The following is a 19237-nucleotide window of genomic DNA, read 5'->3' as shown; positions in this document are numbered from 1 at the left end:
TTTTTGACAAATACCTGAAACTAATTACGGTATTGGGATCCAAACCATGATTTATGGTTTGGGTGAAAAATTTGCTAAACAGGAAGAAAAATCAGAATCTATTCTACTTGTGAGTCAAATTGGAGAATATGATTGTGCTTATCAGAATAGATCCCAACAATAATATAACTTTAAAACCTTTCAATTATTTTTCTATAAACATATTTAATCTTATATCTTATAAATATATACACATATTAATTATTTATTAATTAGATTATCTTATATATTATTAATTATGTTGGAAAAAAAATATATTATTAACAATTTTATTCTTTCAAATTAAAATATATTCTAAAATCTATCTTTCATGTAATTGTCATATTAACTTATGTCCTTTTTAGTAATTTGTATATATGAAAAATGTTTCTAATAACAACTATCCAAATACTCTCACTTTATCAGAATTACTTTTTCACAAAATCTATTCTTCATAAAATCTATTCTCTCAAAATCTATTCTCCATAAGCTATTCTCCAAACTATGATTTGGTTTCATCCAAACACCCCCTTAATCCAAGACTGGGACCCTTACAAAATACCAACAAAACAACACAAGACCTAGTTTTCTCTATCAACCTCCCCTTCAACAATAGGAGGTGTTTGATTTAGGATACAAAAGTTGCTCTTCATGGAATGAAAGAATTTGGCTAAATGAACGACAATGGGAACTGACTCCCTAAAAATATGAATTGGCACAACCTTTCAGTCCCTGTGAAGTAAAAATCTAACATCACCAATATGCTTGAACGGATACGTATTTTAACAGCCTCTATAAATCATAGACAAGGTTTCCACACAATCAGTATATATTGCTATATTCCTGTAGCGTTTGTCCCAACAAAGTTGCAAACCATGAAGTATGCCAAGTAGTTCTGCAATTGCTGGTGGCACAGAGGTAAGTTTACAACTGAATCCCACTAGCCATTGGTCATAACTGCTCCAAACAGCCCCTCCACAGCCACTTCTGCCATCTTGTAAGACTGAACCATCTACTTCTAATTTCACGAAATTATCTTGGATATGGGGTGTGTAGTATTTTCCAGGTCGGAGGCTAGAGTAAAACTTGCAATTCATCATCAAATTTGTATCCCAATAGGCTCTCAAGAAATTGGCATGCGCATTTGAGTAAGTATCACCTTCTCATGAATCAAACAGCTTGTTACACCGAGAGGCCCATATATCCCAACATATATATCCAAATAGGGTAGCCCAATGATTCTTCTTAGTGTAAGGATAGCCTACCTCTTTTAGAGAGATCCTATTTGATCCATTCTGAACCTTGCAAGGAGCGAAAAGTAGGCCATAAATGCGGATCAACTACTGACTTCCATCTTTGAGACGCATTGGTGCAACTCCTCAGTAAATACATAGAGTCTTTGTCTTCTTCGCATCCGAGAGGGCATGTTGCTGTCGCTACAAGGCCTCTTTTACACCTCAAGGCCATACTATGAGCTCGACCATAATTGAACAACCACATGAATGAACGAATTTTCTTTGATATTGCCATCTCTAAAGAAGCTTCTAAATGTTGTCCTCTTATCTCTAAGTACCTGCAAGGAGAAAATTATAGACAGATTTAACAGTGAAGCGGTCATCAGTGGATGGCTGCCAAAAGTATTTATCCTCTCCTCTCTCCTCACAGGGTGGGTGTGTGTAAGTGATATGATTCACAACATGGTAAGGGAACCAATAGCATAGCTTTTGTATGTTCCACTCTCCCCTTGATGTCCATAATCTATCATTCACCCATCCTTATCCACCCATCCTTCATACCCTGGTAGTAACTCAATGAGGAGTCTATTTACATCTAACCAATTATCAAACTAGAAGGAAGTAGACATAACATTCCCAATTTTCTTAGCTACTCCACTTTTGAAAGCATTCTAAACCTTACAAATACTCTTCCAAGTCAGGGATTGGTTGGTTGTTCTATTAATAGCTGGAAGCTACATGTCACCACAATTTTACTTGCTTTTTAAGACTTTAACCTAGAGTGATTCACTGTCATGCATCAAGTTCCAGCAAAGTTTCATTATAAAGGCACCATTTTGTTTCCTCAGGTTCTTGATTCCTAAGCCCCCAGCTTTCTTCCATTGAGCAACCTATTCCCATGCCAACAAATGAAGTTTCTTGGTATCATCTTTTTCATCCCAGAGAAAATTTCTACTTGTCTTCTCCAATTTCTTAATCAACTATTTTGGAATCAACATCATCTGCATGTGATAGGAAGAAAGGGCAGTTAGGACTGCCTTAATAAGTGTAGCTCTACCAGCAAGGTTCAAATAGGTCCTTTTCCATCCTGAAAGCTTTCAGTGCTTTTTTTTTTTTCAAAATTAAGGCAAAGAGGATGTAAGAGGGACTTTTATGTATGATGGGAATGCCCTAGTATTTTCGCAAGTCACTAGTTAAAATAACTCTCATCCTCTGACTCAACTCAAGAGCTTTGGAAATATGAACATTCTTCAAAAAGCAAACTTTTGTTTTATTTTTGTTCATCATCTGTCCCAAGTACTGGAAAAACTTATTAATATAATGGTTCATCACATCCCCCTGATAAGATGAAGCTTCCACAACGAGCACCAAGTCATCAGCAAAGAACAAGTCCGAGAGATAAGGGATGTTCGAGTTAGCTTAGATCAGGGTCCAATGACCTTCTTTAATAGCATCACTAATTATGTGGCTTAGTCTCTCCATACACAGCATGAAAATTTATAGGGAGATCGTGTCACCTTGTCTAACCCCTTTAGATGAAGTAAAGCTTTTGGCAGCTTTCCCATTCCACAAGACTTAAAATGTCGGACTAGAGATACAAGCCATAATCATATTACAAAGATTTCCCTCAATTCCCACATCTTTCAAGGTATCATAAATGAAACTCCATTCCAGATTATCATAGGCTTTCTCTAAATTGACTTTCACTACTAACCAGCCTCTAGAACCCCTCTTGGTCTTCATGGAGTGAATGACCTCTTGGGCAATGATTATGTTATCACTGCTCTGTCTCCCTGCGATGAAGCTGTATTGATGCTTGCCTACTACTTTACTCATGATTCCTTTAAGCCTTTTACTGATAATTTTTGTCACAATTTTATAGCTGACATTACATAGGGATATCAGTTTGAAGTCTTGAATGGTTAGGAATCAAGACAAGGTTGGTGTTATTGATGGAGTTAATCTTGTTAGGCTCATTGAAAACTTCCCATATCACCTGATAGGTATCTTTTCCAATTACATTCCAGTACTCTTGGTAGAAGAAGGCCTGAATACCATCTAGCCTTAGGGCTTTAAAGGCTCCTAGACCAAAAACCACTTGTCTGATCTCTTCATCTTCCAAGTTTGCTGATAAAATGCCTTGCTCATCAGCTTCTATTATTGGGAATCTCTTTGTTGTCATTAGCTACCCTTAGCGCTGCGGATCTCTACTGAACAAATCTTTATAGTACTTCAACGCTAATTCTTTTAGAGCATTTTGATCAAACACCCATTCTTCCTAGGGTTCTTCAGGCCTTCAATTCTGTTCTTCTTTCTTCATATCATAGTAGAGGCATGAAAAAATTTGCTGTTTTTATCACCCCATCTCAACCAGTTGCACCTAGATTTTTGGTACCAGATCAATTCTTCTTGAGGTAACACTTTATTATATTCTTTCCATAGGTCATTCTCAATTTTAGCCAAGTATTGATTGTCTCTACAGCTTCTTGCTCTTTCTACCCCATCAATTCTTTTCATAAGCCCAAACTTCTTACGGGGGATGTTTCCAACTTTCTTTCTATTCCATTTCTCTGCTTCTATTGTAAAGTTGTTAACCTTTTCTTCCTATCTGCTAGTATTCTAACTTTTCTTCACAACATCAATAAAGTCCTCTTCTAAGACCCAAGCCACTTGACATCTAAATGGGGGTTTAATTTTCTTGCTTGGAGAAATCGAGCTACTCTTGAGCAACAAAGGTCGATGGTCTGATCCAAACTTCCTAAGATGATAAATCTTGGTAAAAGGGCAAAGATTGAACCAGGAGGGATTGGCAAAGGCCCAATCAATTCTCTCTTTTAGAAGGTTTCTTTCTCAAGTGTACCTGTCCCCAACATAATCGACCCCAATCAAATTTGATTGTCAATGCAGTCAATAAATTGCCTCTTGGAAGGAATATTTAGAGCAGCGCCCCCAATTTTATCATCTACAGTCATATAGGCATTGAAGTCACCAATCATTACCTAGGCACCAAAAATGTTGCTGCTTAACTGAGTCAAGCTGTCCCACAAGGTCTTACGTAATACACAGTTTGATTCCCTATAAACACCGGTAATCCAGTAGGACTAATTTTTTTCCCTTAATATTCACATAAACATGCAGGAGTTAAGTGGTTGAATGAAGGTACTGAATTGAGCAAACATCCTTATTCCAAAGTAACCAAATTCCTCCCGCACAGCCTGTACATTCCAGCCTTATCCATTTATTGAAACCAAATTTACACATAATTCTATCAGCATTATTACCACTGACACTGGCCTCACACAGAACCAAAATATCAATATTATGGCCTCTAGTCATATCTCTCACTCTTCTATGGAAGGTTTTAGAGGCAGCGCCTTTGCAGTTCTAGGAGATCATATTCATGATAAAAGATAAAATGAAGAGAGCAGAAGCAGGATTTACAACCTTTAGGTCTCCTGCTCAAGGGAACTTCGATCCTTTGTCATTTTCATCTTTCGTTTCGTCTCTTCATCCCCTTTTTTTTTTTGGGTAGAACTCTTCATCCCTATTCTTAAATCAAAAAAATAATGGTTGGATTTAATATGGGAAAAATGTAATAAGGTTTCACCTAAGAGAATTAAATGCAAAAAGGTCCATTGAAATTATCAAATTATTCTGAAGTCCCAAGGGACCTCATTGCAAAAGATTTTATTTGTTGAATTACCAAAATTGCCCTTATTTTTTTAAGTATACATTGACAACTGAAAGAACAGTCATTAACAACTTAAGATATAACGATTAACAATTATCATGACAAGTATTAACAACACATTTTCTCAGCCCATCAAAAAAAATATAATGCATAAGTTGTCAATATCTGTCACAGTAGTTGTTAATCGTTACACCTTAAGTTGTTAAAGAGTGTACTTTGAGTCGTCAATGCATACTTCAAAAAAAAAAAAGATAAGGATAATTTGGTAAGATCCCTTGAAACTTCATATTAATTTGATAATTTTGAGAGACCTTTTGTATTTAATTCTCTTGTGTAGGACCTTCTTGCAATTTTCCCATTTAATATCTTATGGAATTATAATTATTTTGCGACAAAAAAAGGAATTATAAATATAAAATCACTCTATTCAGTGATTAATATAAGAGCTAATTGACTAATTCAAGTAGATTAAAAAATCAGTTAAGTTAGTTATTTGTAACAAATATGTGTTTTCTTTCATAGAATACCTTTAGCTAAAACTATCATTTGATAAAAATTTTAATATGTGCAACTATTATAAAGACTATCATGAAAAAACATGAATATATATGAAAAACAAAGTGAATTATGATTTTATATTTAAGATTAAATTAAAATTTAAACTAATTTTTATATTCAAACTAGGAACTAATATATATAAATAAAATTAAAATATTAAAATTTGATCTAGTGAGAAGGATGAGATGAAAAGAAGAAGAAAACAGGTAAGAAGAAGGGGAGAAAACAGGTGAGAAGAAGACAGTGAGGTCGCATCTGTGACACTACCGTTTTCTTATAATGTATATACTTTTTATTGTACAGAAATATGTAGATAGCTTAATGGAAAATTTCAAAAAAATAATACTTGAATTTCGAAAACTCCAAAACCCCATTTAAATTTAATTTAACAAACTGTAAATCAGTCGTCATGACTAAATTAAAATTTTGAAATACTAGTAAGTTTATAATTTTGCCTTTTAAACTTTTTGGAAAAATAACAAAAAAATACCTATTGAATTTTACTAAAACAAATTGGTCCTGACTATTTTTATAATGATTTTGACTACTTAAAATCTGTTAACATCTCTATTTATCATTTTGAAATTCAACATATATTTTTTGTCATTTTTCTTAATTTTTTTTAAAAAATCCTTAAGTCACCCTCACTGGCTGGCCAATGACTCGTGCCAAAGTTCAAGTAAACCGTCAATCATTGAAACTCTGCACGACTGGCCAATGACCAATTACTAAAGTTTCGGAAGATGGCAACTATTTTTTGGAATTTTTTAAAGTAGTTGATTGTGTTAATAGAGTTGTAAATACTCTCCGTTCCTTATTATAAGAGACATTTGATGCTTATGGATGTTCCTATATATAAGAGACACTTACAAGTTGTTACTATTTTACATATTATTATCTCCAACTCACACTCTCTCTCACTTCTCTTTCTTTGAATAATTTAATTGTTCTCTCTCATACTATTAATGAGGGTATTTTGGAAAAAAAATACTTTTTACACATTTTAATTTTAACTGTTTTTTTATCAACGTATTTATTTGTCTCTTATAATAGGAACGGAGGGAGTATCATTATAAGAGTTTTCAATCAGGTTACAAATATTAAAAAAAATCCCTATTTAAATATTTGGAAAACACGTAGTTAATAACATTAATGAAGTTTGGAGCATCATTATGAGAGTTGTCAATTATGTTACGAATGTTTGAAAAAATCTTAATTAAAAAACCTGAAAAACACGTGAGCAATAACATTAATAGAGTTATGAACATCACTTATACTTTTATAACTACGCCACAAATGTTAAAAAAAATTCCAAGAAAATAGTTGCAAGTCGTTAGAGACTCACCGACGCCGAAGTTCTAATGGTGGGCTGGCCAATGAAAATGACTTAAAGCTTTTTTAAAAAAAAAAAAAGGTAACATTATAAATTCATTAACATTTCAAAATTCCAAGGCATTATGATTGATTTTGAATTTTTTAAATTCAGATGACCTTATGAGGTTTTTGAAATTTAAGTATCATTTTTTTTTTTTGAAAATTTCCTTTATAATAACCTAATGGTATAAAGACTCTTTAATGAGGTGCTGAGTTTGACTTCACTTGAAACCTCAAGTTGTTAACACCTAGGCCCTAAATAAATAAATAAATAATAATAATAATAATAATATAATGTTGTCTCTGTTTAAAATCCATATTCATAGTATGGAAGTATTTATCGTTAAAGTATTTGTTGTTTAAATTATTAGAATATTCATAATAAATTATCAGAATAATGCCCTTGCATTTATAAAGAGCTTAGTGGATATTGATAAAAATGTTCTCTACTATTTCATATAGTTAACTCCATTGCCCTTTTATTTAAAAAACAAAAAACAAAATTAAAATTTCCCTGAACTGAATTAATGGCTAATGAGAAATTTGTGGTTGATGAGTGAGGATACAGATGGATCAATAGTGACCCAGTGGATGCCATCGGCATCAGCGGGCGGGTGGGAGAGTTAAAACGGAACAAGTGACTGGTGACTCGTGACTTGCGAGAGGTATGTTTCTTCACAAACTAGAAAATAGGAAGACATGAGTGGGTGAGAGAAACAGTAAGAAAAGGGGAGAGATAGACTCTTTTTTTTTTTTTTTTTTTTGGGAATCAGAAAGGTAGGCCCTAACAAATTGTACGTTACAAGTAGGATTAAATTCACAACCTTTTACTAAGAGCGAAGCATTTATGTCACTAGCCTATGAGAATGAGTGCGTATTGGATAATAGTGCTATGAATGCTCATTGTAATGCTGTTCAATAAAGGACATCGAGGATAATATGAGTATATGTATGTATGATATTTACAAGTAACTTTGTGTTCATATCAAGTTCACATATAGAACAGCAGGAATAGTCTTGCTGTTGGTACCAACCCCCAAATTCTGCAAGCTTGCTTAATAGGTCCTGCGTTTCACAATAATCAATTATACCCCTAAACAACAAACAGAACAAAATCACAGTGATTTTATCAAGTATAAATGCAATTAGGAATATAGCATACAGAATATAGGCCGGTTTCATCAACAATAACGTCAAAAGAATTTGGAAAAGAAAGGCCCCATGCCATAATATGAAGGAGATTTTATTATCTGAAGAGTTGATTGCTGATAGAATAAAATGGCACTGTGTGATCTATGTTACTGGCTTTATTTAATAGGATAAGACTTGTTGTCATCATAGTACTATAGCATCTTACATTGGGCAGCATGGAATGCCTGAGTATAAACCCAGAGGCTCCAACTTCCTCGCAGATCAATCATTTGTGAGATTATCTATTACAAGGTGGCAACAGGCTCTGATTGGGCAGCTTGTTCAATCAACGATAACAATCCAAATCGAAGAGTAAACATCTGAATTTTTCAAAATACAGTAAGAAACAAGAAGCCCTTCATCAGTGTATGCATGTCGAGATCTCTGCATCTAGGTTTAGGAGATTCCAAGACTACATTTTAAAGATAAACTAGATTAGGCGAAGAATCAGTCATAGCAGAATTATAATGGTTTGAGGGTTGTTCAAAATTCTGCACCATAATCAAAATGACTGTGCAAACTGAAATCAGATCATCCTTTTATGAGGAATTCAAACTTTACCAATCTGCAAAACAGAAGAATGGAGCCCATTATTCCTGCTCAATTCTGTCATCGAGATGATTTTTCCTTCCCTGCACTGAAAAGAAAATAATAGTGGAATCATGTTTAAACGGAACATTGGTCGCCAACAGATCATGAGAAGTCAAGGTCATTTATGGAGCGGTGGAGATGAAAGATTAGAATTTTAATAAAAGAGAATATTGCACCCTCATCATAGCAACATGTCTTAAACTTGTGATCATTTCAAGTAAAGTTCACAACGTTGACAATTCTGGTTATATGAACACCTTTTTGTTCAAAGAGATATTCCCATTCAACTGAGGAATTGCTAAAGATACAAAACAATGTTATTCAACCTCCTGCCAACCCATAGAAAGTATTGCTTCTGCAAGAGCTAGAATTCGTGGAAGCAATGTTCATTACTCATGAGGTCGAGTGAAACAATTTTTAACGAAAGTATACAACAACCAATGCTAAACAATAAGATATTACAAATATTAATATGCATGAAACCGTGGATAGCCAGGATTAATGAATGAAAAGCCCCCCCCCCCCCCAAATAGAGGTTTACTTTAGAACATGAAACAAGTCAGTAAAATTAATTGAATCCCAATTTAAACATGGTGAATACTTCAGTGGGAAGGAGAAAAAGAAATGGGCCTGAATCACAAAATATTAAAATTTTGAAATTTTATGCACATAACATTCCATCATTGATCATAATTCCTTTTTTTCTTCATAAAGCTTCAACAGATGATAATTATGCTCCTCATAGCGTTTCACAAATCTTTCCAGGAACTGCTTTTCAGGGATCTCAAACGGCACAGTTAAGCCAGCTTTATTTTCTATCAACCCTTCTGACTGAAGATAATCTAAAACTGCAGCCCTTGGGATGATCCTTCTCTTCAAGCTATATATCAATAAATTTGGTTTTTTGGCAAGGATCAAAGGATCCCAACCCAAATGGTTACTCAAAAAACTCAAAATTGCATCAATTTTATCCTTGGAGGTTAACATAATGTGCGGTTGCCTCCGAAATGATTCTGACCATGCTTCTTCTGACCATCCCCATCTCTTGAAGACGCCGACTTTGGCTTCCCAGTGGGACTTGCCCAAAGATATTTTGGCTAACAACGCAACATAAAATGTTGAATTCGAAGGATCAAACCCCAAACACTCAATTTCCTCCACCATCTTTGCAAGATCATCTGTGCGGGATAGTGAACGAGGCCTCCTTTTGAGTATGAGAGTAATGTTGGTTCTTGACACTCCATTCTTAAGCAGCAACTCGATATTTTGTATCAACCGAGGGCCATAAAGAATATCTGGGTAGCATTTTATACAATCGATGGTGGCTTCATCAGTATGCAAAAACCCTAATAGTAGTTCATATGACGGGATTATGTGATTGGACAAGCTTCGTTTTAGGAATCTCGGACTCTTATGCACCATAAGGACGATGTCGGAGGTAGAAGCACCTTTTGAGAGGAGAAATTCAAACTTGGGAAGAATCTTATTGCAGGGATTGCATAGAAGAAGTGACAAATCCCTTCTAATGAGATCGTGTATGAGAGATTCAGAGAAGCCGTGGCTTCTGAAGAAGCTGACAACTGAATCTGGCTTTACTGAGGTCTCGAATCGAACTCTCTCGGAAGCATTTAAGGCAGCCTCTTGGGAGAACCCTAAACTGTTAATGAGGTATGATACAGTAAACGAGTGATTATCTGGAGAAGACCCTGTGCTGAATTTGAGAGAGAATGCTGGTGATGGGTAGCGTTGCAAAAGACGAAAGCATTGTGGGGATGGTGATTTTCTGAGAATACCCTTCACGCACAAAAGGGCTTTCAGGCGTTGGAAATTAGACATGAGCTTCAGATTTGAACGGCAGAAGGAGGGATCTTACCGTGATTTTTGAAGAGCTTGAGCTGCTAAAGAGCCTGAAAGTTATCGCAATCCTTGCAAGAGCTAGGTCAGAGTAAGCTATCGGGAACGAAGGCGGAACGGGCTGACGTCTATGGCCATGTTTCGATTGTCGATGGGTACAACTGATTTCTAAATGATTTTTATAATTGAAGTTAGAAATCAAAATTAGTTAGAAAAATTTTTGAATATGTGTTTTTTATTTAAAATCAATTGAAACTTAAAAGTTGTTTAAATGATTAATAGAAAAGTTAGTTTAGTTATAAATAACTGAAAAAGGCATGGATTTTTATTGAATGTAATTTTTGAATTTTATATTTTTAATGTGATAATAGTTTAAAAATTAATATACTCTCCGTCCTAATTATAAGACCCAATTGACTTATTTGAGAAGATTAAGGAAGTAAGTTAAGTTGGTTATTTATAATAACTAAGTGTTGGTCATTCCTAAAATAAACTCTTTGCTAATAAGTATATAGCTAAAACTATCATTATTAGAAGGATTATCTTGGAAAAAATGCATAAATATAGAGATTAAAATGGATTGGGATCTTATAATTAGGACCAAATAAAAAGTCAAATGGGGTTTTTATAATAAGGATCGGAGGATATATAATTATTATGATAAAATATAAATAGTTTATTTGTAAAATTATGAAATAAAAATATTCGTTACGGAGAAAAAATTAAAAACACGTTATAAATAATTAATTAAATATACATAATGGACAAACATGAATATAAATTAAATTCATTTGGTCTCTAATTAAAGTAAATGAAATCACATAACTAATTAGATAGTAAGCTTTGCACAATTTGGTCTCTAATTGAGTTACGAACACGATTCATTTGTGCGACAGATGTTAAACTTGACGAGGATGCCTCACCAGCTGCATGATTATTGTCTTCGTCTATTACACTTCCATGTTCAGCTTCTATAAAGCGGTCATCAGTTGGAGAATTTTGCCTGATAAAATTATGGACAATCATTGTTGCACAAACTATGCAGACCTGTGTTTGAAACTTGAATCTGGGCATATTTTTAAGATTGCAAACCTATTCTTCCACACCCCAACAGTTCTTTCAATAGTGGATCTCAAACTTGAATGATAATAATTGAAGGCCTCATTCTGATTTGTAAATCCTGGGTGACGATTAAAGTCTGGGAGATGATAGCGCTCACGTCTGTACGGGCCAAGGTATCCCACTTGTGATGGATAACCAGCATCAACCAATAATATTTTCTAAAAAATCATGACTCAATTATGTTGAGGTGAAAATAATATAAGTGAAGCTGAATTTAAAAATAATTAATTTGGAAATTAAAGAAATATACCTTCGAGTGGATGAGGAAATTCATGGATGGAGTTGAGATAGCAGAATGAAAGACACGAGCATCATGTGCACTACCTTTCCAGCCCCAATACGAATGTGAAGCACATATTCTAATCACATACGGCCATGACATTCTAACTAGGAAATCCCTTCCTATTGATATAGTTGTCTTGCCTAGCTTGACTAACCTTACAGTTTATGTGAGTACCATCAATTGCTCCAACTGCATCCCTAAAAAATGGGAAGTATCGTGGATCATTTGTTATTTTTGGGTGACAAGAGGAAAATGTAGGATCAGTTGGCCTGATATTTTCTCGAGATAAATTGAGGCAAGCAGCCAACACTTTATGAAAATGCAGACTGACAGTTTCTCCTGAATGCTGAAACCTTTCCTGAATCATCCTATTACACTGGCCATGCGCAATTGTATTCAAGAACATGACAACAGATTCATGGACACCTATGTACTTAGTATTTTGTAACCCATGTTCAACCAATTTAGAACATAACGGATGGAATGTCTCTATTTCCATTCGAAACATATCCTTAGACCGTCCTTCATGCCCGTCTAAAAGTTCTTGAACCCACAAATAACCAGTTTGTTCACTAGTTCTATATGGTTGTTTGCACAGAAAAAAGTGTCATATACTGACCCATTAACACACTTAGCTCTGATAATTGTGTGTGTGTTCATGTAAAGCAGGAACTAATTGAGACCATTCATCTCCCCCATCATCCTCCCAACCCTCGTCCCAACCCTCCGTTGAATCAGACATAATAAATGTGTGTTACCTTGAATAGATAAATACTAAATGTAAGTAAAATTTTCACAAAAAAGAAAAGAAAAGATAATACACAAATTATCATTAAACTTTAACATAATAATTAAACATAGTCATGAAACACACAATATTAAACTTAGTCATTAAACATAGTCACGAAACACAACATTAAACCTAGTCATTAAATACATCGTCATAACACATAACACATAATACAACATTAAGGTAGAAAAATAGAAGTCATAACAAGTCCCCTGGCACAACTCAAGGATTCTTAGGTGCAGCATATGGCAGTGGATTTTCAGCATTGTGCTTCAACCAAGCCACTAATACGTCTCGATTTTCTCTCAGACCAGCATATATGTCCCTGAAAGTCTTGTTTGCCAGCAGATTACAACACATGATACAAAGATGAGTGTCACTGACAATTTCCTCATACTCAGCAAATCAGTGGTCAGCTCAGTAGTGTTATCACTATTGGAGATTTTGTTTATTGCCACAACTGTACTAATGGAAGCCTTCTCAATCGAGCTTACTGCATTTGCTATTCTTTTTGTCGTTGGCATTTTTTGCTTCTTGTACTTATCCAACCCTCCACCTCTCTTCCTCTTTCCTTGGCTCTCTGAACCATAGGTATACTGGGTGCAGTGTTTGATGTGTTTGCAGTTAAATTGATGCCGTTCAAATCGTCCGAAACTCCTGCACGCGTCTAGTGTCAACACCTAAAAGCCCGTCTTCAATGTCCCCTGAACCTTCTTCCCAATCCATTGTGGGTCGGTAATCATTTGGCCGATCAGCCCTCTGTGGCTCAGGCTGGGTCGAAGAAGGTGACCACATATCTTGTCCTGATGCCATAGTGCCCTTGAATAGAGTTTCCAATTCAGTTCGGAATTTTAACCCATGCTGCATAAACTTTTCGTATGCTAGATTTTCCTGCAAATCCAAAAGTAAACAAAAGTTAAATTATTTTCAAAAGTCACTAACTACTTAAAAATTAACAGAAGCTAATTCATACCCGCTTCTTTCTCTCCCACCACTCATCAGATGCCACCATTGTGTTCCTTTCAGGGTCCCACCCTATACTGGTCTCCTTACCAATTAGTTGCTCAAATGCCTTCCACTCTTTTCTCAAGTTATCCAACCTATTTTTCAGCTGTCTTTTCTCATATCCTCTCCCTATCTTTTCATTGAATGTTTTGTGAATGTTGTCCCAGCCTTGCTTTGTAAACGAGGATCCTTGATGATGTTTACTATAAATTGTGTCCATGCATATTTTGAGAAAAACACCAGTAGTGCTTACATCCCAATGTGCTTTGCCTTTATCGTTACTCATTTTGCTTGATGAAATTAAAAATGTATCAAATCCACAATAAGTTTAGAATCAAGCAATAGCATACAGGAATAAACCCACAATTAATAGTGTCTGCTTAAACTTTCTGTTTAGAAGCAATCAATCAATACATTTTTAAACTAATAATGTTTATATATCTTATCTACTTTATACGCCATAGGGCAGCCCAACCACATCCTTCTTCACCGAGATCACAAAATTCTAAATGAAATCCTTAAATAATAAGTCCCACGTATTCTTAAGAATGATATATTGAAAATAATAGAGTTTACAACATGCTAAAACAAATTAAAAAAAAACTATTTTATATTTTGAAAAAGGAAAACAAATTCGAAGTTAAACCCCCAGGCACAAGTCTGACATTCAAGATTGATTATATTCCTAGAATGGCTCCTAGCACATTTCGAGTGAAGCAGAAGTCAAACAACATAGGCAAACCAGAGAAGCAGTAGCACCAAATTGAAGGAGAGTGAAGCAAATTCATCACAAACAACATGCAAGATCAAAAATGGCAAATTCATCACAAACAACAGGACACAAAAATTAGCAAATTCATCAGATACTACAAGAGAATTAAAACCACAAACCACTATCAGAGGAGCAGACGAGTTCGAAGGAGAGTGAAGCTAAACGGACAGAAGCAATAGCAATGAGAGGCACAAAACTTGCCCTCTTCTTTCACAATGTATCTAAAAGAAAAATAGAATAACAATCAAACTCAAATATGGCAAGAGTTTCTATACCAAATATCAGTCCATCTCAAATATATATATGTATATATATGCATCACACACGGTGACCTTACCTGCGAGTTGAAGCTGCGAGTTGAAGACCTTCAAACAGCCCCAAGCAGAAGAGAGTGATGGAGGGAGAAGTGCCGACTTCAATGGACACGGTAAATCGAGTGGAGCAGAACAGAGTTGAAGACTTGCGTCCAAGTTGAGGTAGCTACGGTAAATCGAGTGAAAGCAGAAATCAAATGGAGCAGAGATGGCTGGATCTACGGGAAGCACAAGCTACACATCGATGAAGCACGGTAAAGCTCAACAGATCTGGTGAAACCAACTCACTAAGGATGAATTGAAGATCTGGGAGAAGACCACACCGATTTGCAGCAAATCGACTCCGGCTAATCTCTGGCACATCCAACGACGAACAAAATTGCGAGCTCGGTCAAACAACCGAAGGACCACTGAAATGGAAGAAGAAAATGGGAGAGCGTGAGAGAGAAGAGCAAGGGAGAATGCTCGGCGGTCGGTGTTGGAGAAAATGGAGAGAGTGAAGGAGGGAGAAGCACCGGCGACAGTCATGGACAGAGAAGTGCCGGCGGGAGGGACGGAGGGACGGAGGGAGAGCCAGTGACAGTGAAGATGAAAGCCTGGGGACTGTAGTGAGCTCTACAGAAGGAGTGACCTGAAATGAAAGTGAAGGTGGATTCGGGGGAGGGGAAATGTAGGGAGGGTTAATACTGGTAGGTCATATTTTTATGATCCAATTAATGCTCCATAACGGTAGATCTCAGTTTCAATGCTCCAAAAGTAGCTCTGCTCAACGTTCTAGCGTTTACCGTTTACCTCAAAAGTTGGCTGCGTCAATTGTCCCAGCCAAACAACCATTTCTCTTTAGTTCAGTTGCAAACCTTGGTTTCACAATTTCCTAGGGCCTTTTAGCATTTGTGACGGCAATCCAAACGAAGCCTATTTCGGACCGACAGGCTCTAATTGAACCAGAGTTTACATTTTATTTGATTATTGATTTATTAAATTTAAAATACTTAAAATATTATTTGTTAAAATAATTTTTTTATTTTTCAAATTTACCCTCATTTTTATTTTATTTTTCAAGTTTCAAACTATAAATTTTGATCACTCAAATTTCTTTTCTTCTAAAAAATTGATCTCTATAATTTAATAAAAATTTAAATTATTTTACTCTTCAAATGACCAAAACCAAAAACCAAAATAAGAATAAATATTAATCCAATATTTTTCAAATATTTTTTCTAAGTAAGCTAGTAATTTTCTTTACATTTTACAAATTTCACTAATTTTTTTAATCTATATAATTTCATTCACTTTTAACTTTAATTCATCCAATTCAATCCATCAACTTTTGATTTTTTTTAAAAAATTATTTTATCCTCATATCTTCAAAAAACCATCTAATCTTTCAAAGATTGATTTTGACAAGTTAAAAAAATATAAAGACTAATGGATTAAACAGCATAAACTTGCAATGAGTCATTGGATCATAACTAAATCAAAACTGAACCAAAAATTTATTTTCTCAATTAAAAAACAATACAAATCAATAATTAGTTGTTTGAAATAAAAATAAATCAACAGGCATATCAATGAAAAATAATAGCACTTCTCATTCAATTTTTTGTTGTATAATATATTCATTGATAATTAATTGTTTTTACTTAATCAAAAAATGTATTCAGCCGTGACTCCTCCCATATCCATGACAGTAATAAGAGGTGCTCAGGCCGCCCTCATGAAGGTCCATCAGTTTCTTCCTCGTGCTAATCCCTCCCTGTAACAGTCACGTCACTTCACGCAACCGAATAAACCAAATCAAATAGGTTTTTACAAAGACAATAAAGGAGTCTCACCAAGAATTAGACTTGCACCTTGAACCACTAACTCAGAAAACACAAGCCATGAGTTCTAAATGGCCGATCCATGGTGTTAAAGAGAACTCAGAAATGGACTTTCAACAAGTACAGAACACGACAATAGCCAAAGGCTTTCATCAACCATAAGAATTTGACTTCAAGACACTCTTTTGTTGTCAAACAAGCCATCATCAGAGAACTGTGTTGACTTGACATATTGAATAAACAATTGTACACAAATTTTGCAGTGAAGGATTTGGGCAAGCTGCATTATTTTCTAAGCATAGAACAAGAGCTGGGAATATGGTAGAATGCTTCTATCTCAGAGTCGAGTATTTTTCTGATTTACATGCCAAGGTAAAAAGACGGAGAACTTAAAAGACTTGTTACCTCAATGAGTAGTGGTTCAAAGCTGTCAAGGTAGCACCATAATGTGACGGTTGATCCTCAACTTTATAGATCTTATACTGGAAGCTTTACAATGTGTGACAATCCACGCCTGAGATAGTCATCTGGTTATAAACACTGATGCATGAAGTAGTGTCCAACATTGAATGCAACGCCCTGTAATTTACTATGACAATCTAGGCACCGTAATGTCGCCAAATAACCCTATCTAGCAGAACAATATTAAAAGTCTGATAGAAAATACTATATAGTTAAAGTTGCAGGCGGCTCAAGCAACTCCTGGAGAACACAGAATTCATGGGCGCAAGATGACTCAAGAATTCAAATAACACGAGTTAAAAATATAAATAAATTAAAACAACAGTACTTTGCAACCAAAACACCTTTCTATGCCTCCTTCAACCATTGGTAAAGCATGAGATATTCTAAATATTGATATACATCAGAACCGGGGCTAGCTAGTACTGACGATAAAACCAACAAAAGACGTCCAAGTTAGGAAATGAGGCAGTTCACTAAATTTCCAAATTTAAACATGGGAAAACAAGTACTTTAATGAGGAGGCACAGAATGAGGCAGACTAGCAGGAAGAATTGAGATTAAAACTTTCATGAGCATGACATGTCAGCATCCTTCATATTTTCTTCATATAGCTTTATTAACTTATGATCGTGCTCCTTAAAACATTTCACATATCTTTCCAGGAACTGCTTTTCAGGAAGAACAAATGGCCTGACTACGCTTGCATTCTTCTTCACCAAACCTTTTGAGTAAAGAAACTGTAGAACAGAAGCCCTAGGAATAATCCTTTTCTTCAAGCTAAACCCAATGAATGTTGGTCTTTTGAGAAGGAGCAAAGAATTCCAGCCCAACTGGTTAACCCAAAAACTCATCACCGCATTAATCTTATCCTTGCCTGCTAACATACAGCGCGGATCCGTCCTAAATGCTTTCAACACCGCTTCTTCTGACCATCCCCACCTCTTATAGACTTCAACCTTGGCTTCCCATTTGGATTTGCTTAAACCCACTTTGGCCGTCAATCCTGCGCCGAATGTTGTGGCGGAAGGATTAAATCCCAAACTCTTAAGTTCTTCCACCGCTCTTTCAAGTTCATTTGTAAAGTTTAGCACACGAGGCGTTTCATGTAGTATGATAGCAATGTTCGCCCCTGACACCCCCTTCTTAAGCAACATATTGATACTATGCATCACTCGAGAACCATGGAGCACAGCCGAGTAGCGTTTTATACAGTCAATGGTGGTTTTGTCATCTTGAAGGAACTCTTTTAGCAATTCATATGATGGGATTATGTGATTAGTCAAGCTTCTCTCCAGGAATCTCGCATTCCTTTGGACCATGAGGACAATGTCGGAGGCAGAAGCACCTTTTGAGAGGAAAAACTCGAACTTGGGCAGAATCCTGTTTTGGGGATCGCAATTAAGAAGCCACTGATTCTTTCTAAGGACATCTTTCATCATAGACTTGGAGAAACCTTGGCTTTCAAAGAAGCTGACAACTGCATCTGGCTTTTGTGAGGTGTCAAATCGAACTCTCTTGGAAGCATTTAAAGCAGCTTCTTGGGAAAACCCTAAATTGTTAACGAGGTATGATACAGTAAACGAGTGGTCACCTGGAGAAGCAATTGTGCCGAATCCGAGAGAGAAGGCCGGCAATGGGTAGTGTTGCGAAAGACGAAAACATCGTGAGGTTGGTGATTTTCTAACAGTACCGCTCAGGCACAGAGTGGATTTGAAGCGTTGGAAATTATACATGAGCTTCAGATTTGAGCGGTACGATGAGGGATCTTACAGCGACAACTGATGAGCCTGAATCGGTGAAAGAGACGAAGCAAGATTTGAGCCTCTCAAGCGCCAAATGTTGCCCGTTGGCAGTGGAAGCCTCGCGTGATTAAACAGTTTGCTGAATTGGCAGTGAGAGGATTTTTTCTTTTCTTTTGGGAAATTGATAAGGAAGCTTAGGTAAATCATCAATGAATGAGTGGAATGGGCCTATGAGGAGGGTACTGCACTATATGAGGAGGCCTATCAGCTGAGAATGGGCTCTCTCTTCTGCTCTCTTATCCAATCCATTTCTCCATAACCATAACTTCCATAACGACTTTGTTTTAAAAAAACAAAAAAAGATAGATGAGGTTAAACTTGAAAATGATGTGGATTTTTTTTTTTGTTC

The 19237-nt window shown here is 35.7% G+C and overlaps 4 protein-coding genes across 4 annotated transcripts; all 4 read right to left on the bottom strand.

The window, feature by feature from the left end:
* Window positions 1–800: 800 nt before the first annotated feature.
* Window positions 801–3089, bottom strand: LOC114740158 (uncharacterized). Its single transcript, XM_028928290.1, has 3 exons — window positions 2968–3089; window positions 1320–1591; window positions 801–1177 (listed from the first exon to the last, which is right to left on the bottom strand). Exons 1-3 carry the CDS (start codon window positions 3087–3089, stop codon window positions 801–803), a joined length of 771 nt encoding a protein of 256 aa, XP_028784123.1.
* A 4710-nt stretch (window positions 3090–7799) lies between these two features.
* On the bottom strand, window positions 7800–12284 carry LOC114740157 (uncharacterized). The gene is made up of 7 exons (XM_028928289.1): window positions 12077–12284; window positions 11885–11958; window positions 11605–11792; window positions 11436–11515; window positions 10532–10680; window positions 8234–10452; window positions 7800–7941 (listed from the first exon to the last, which is right to left on the bottom strand). The coding sequence occupies exons 1-6, from the start codon at window positions 12282–12284 to the stop codon at window positions 9346–9348; spliced, it is 1806 nt and encodes a 601-aa protein (XP_028784122.1). The 3' UTR covers window positions 7800–7941; window positions 8234–9345.
* Window positions 12285–13346: 1062 nt separating this feature from the next.
* LOC114740156 (L10-interacting MYB domain-containing protein-like) lies at window positions 13347–13998 on the bottom strand. Its single transcript, XM_028928288.1, has 2 exons — window positions 13681–13998; window positions 13347–13598 (listed from the first exon to the last, which is right to left on the bottom strand). Exons 1-2 carry the CDS (start codon window positions 13996–13998, stop codon window positions 13347–13349), a joined length of 570 nt encoding a protein of 189 aa, XP_028784121.1.
* A 3654-nt stretch (window positions 13999–17652) lies between these two features.
* Window positions 17653–18819, bottom strand: LOC114740152 (uncharacterized). Its single transcript, XM_028928282.1, has one exon. It carries the CDS (start codon window positions 18817–18819, stop codon window positions 17653–17655), a length of 1167 nt encoding a protein of 388 aa, XP_028784115.1.
* Between the last annotated feature and the right edge of the window lie 418 nt (window positions 18820–19237).

This window comes from Neltuma alba, unplaced genomic scaffold (assembly GCF_004799145.2).
Source record: "Neltuma alba isolate B1F8T4 unplaced genomic scaffold, ASM479914v2 tig00003060_pilon, whole genome shotgun sequence".
NCBI classification, from domain to species: Eukaryota; Viridiplantae; Streptophyta; class Magnoliopsida; order Fabales; family Fabaceae; genus Neltuma; species Neltuma alba.
Note: the sequence above shows the minus strand (reverse complement) of the source record. Positions and strands in the feature narration are given on the sequence as shown.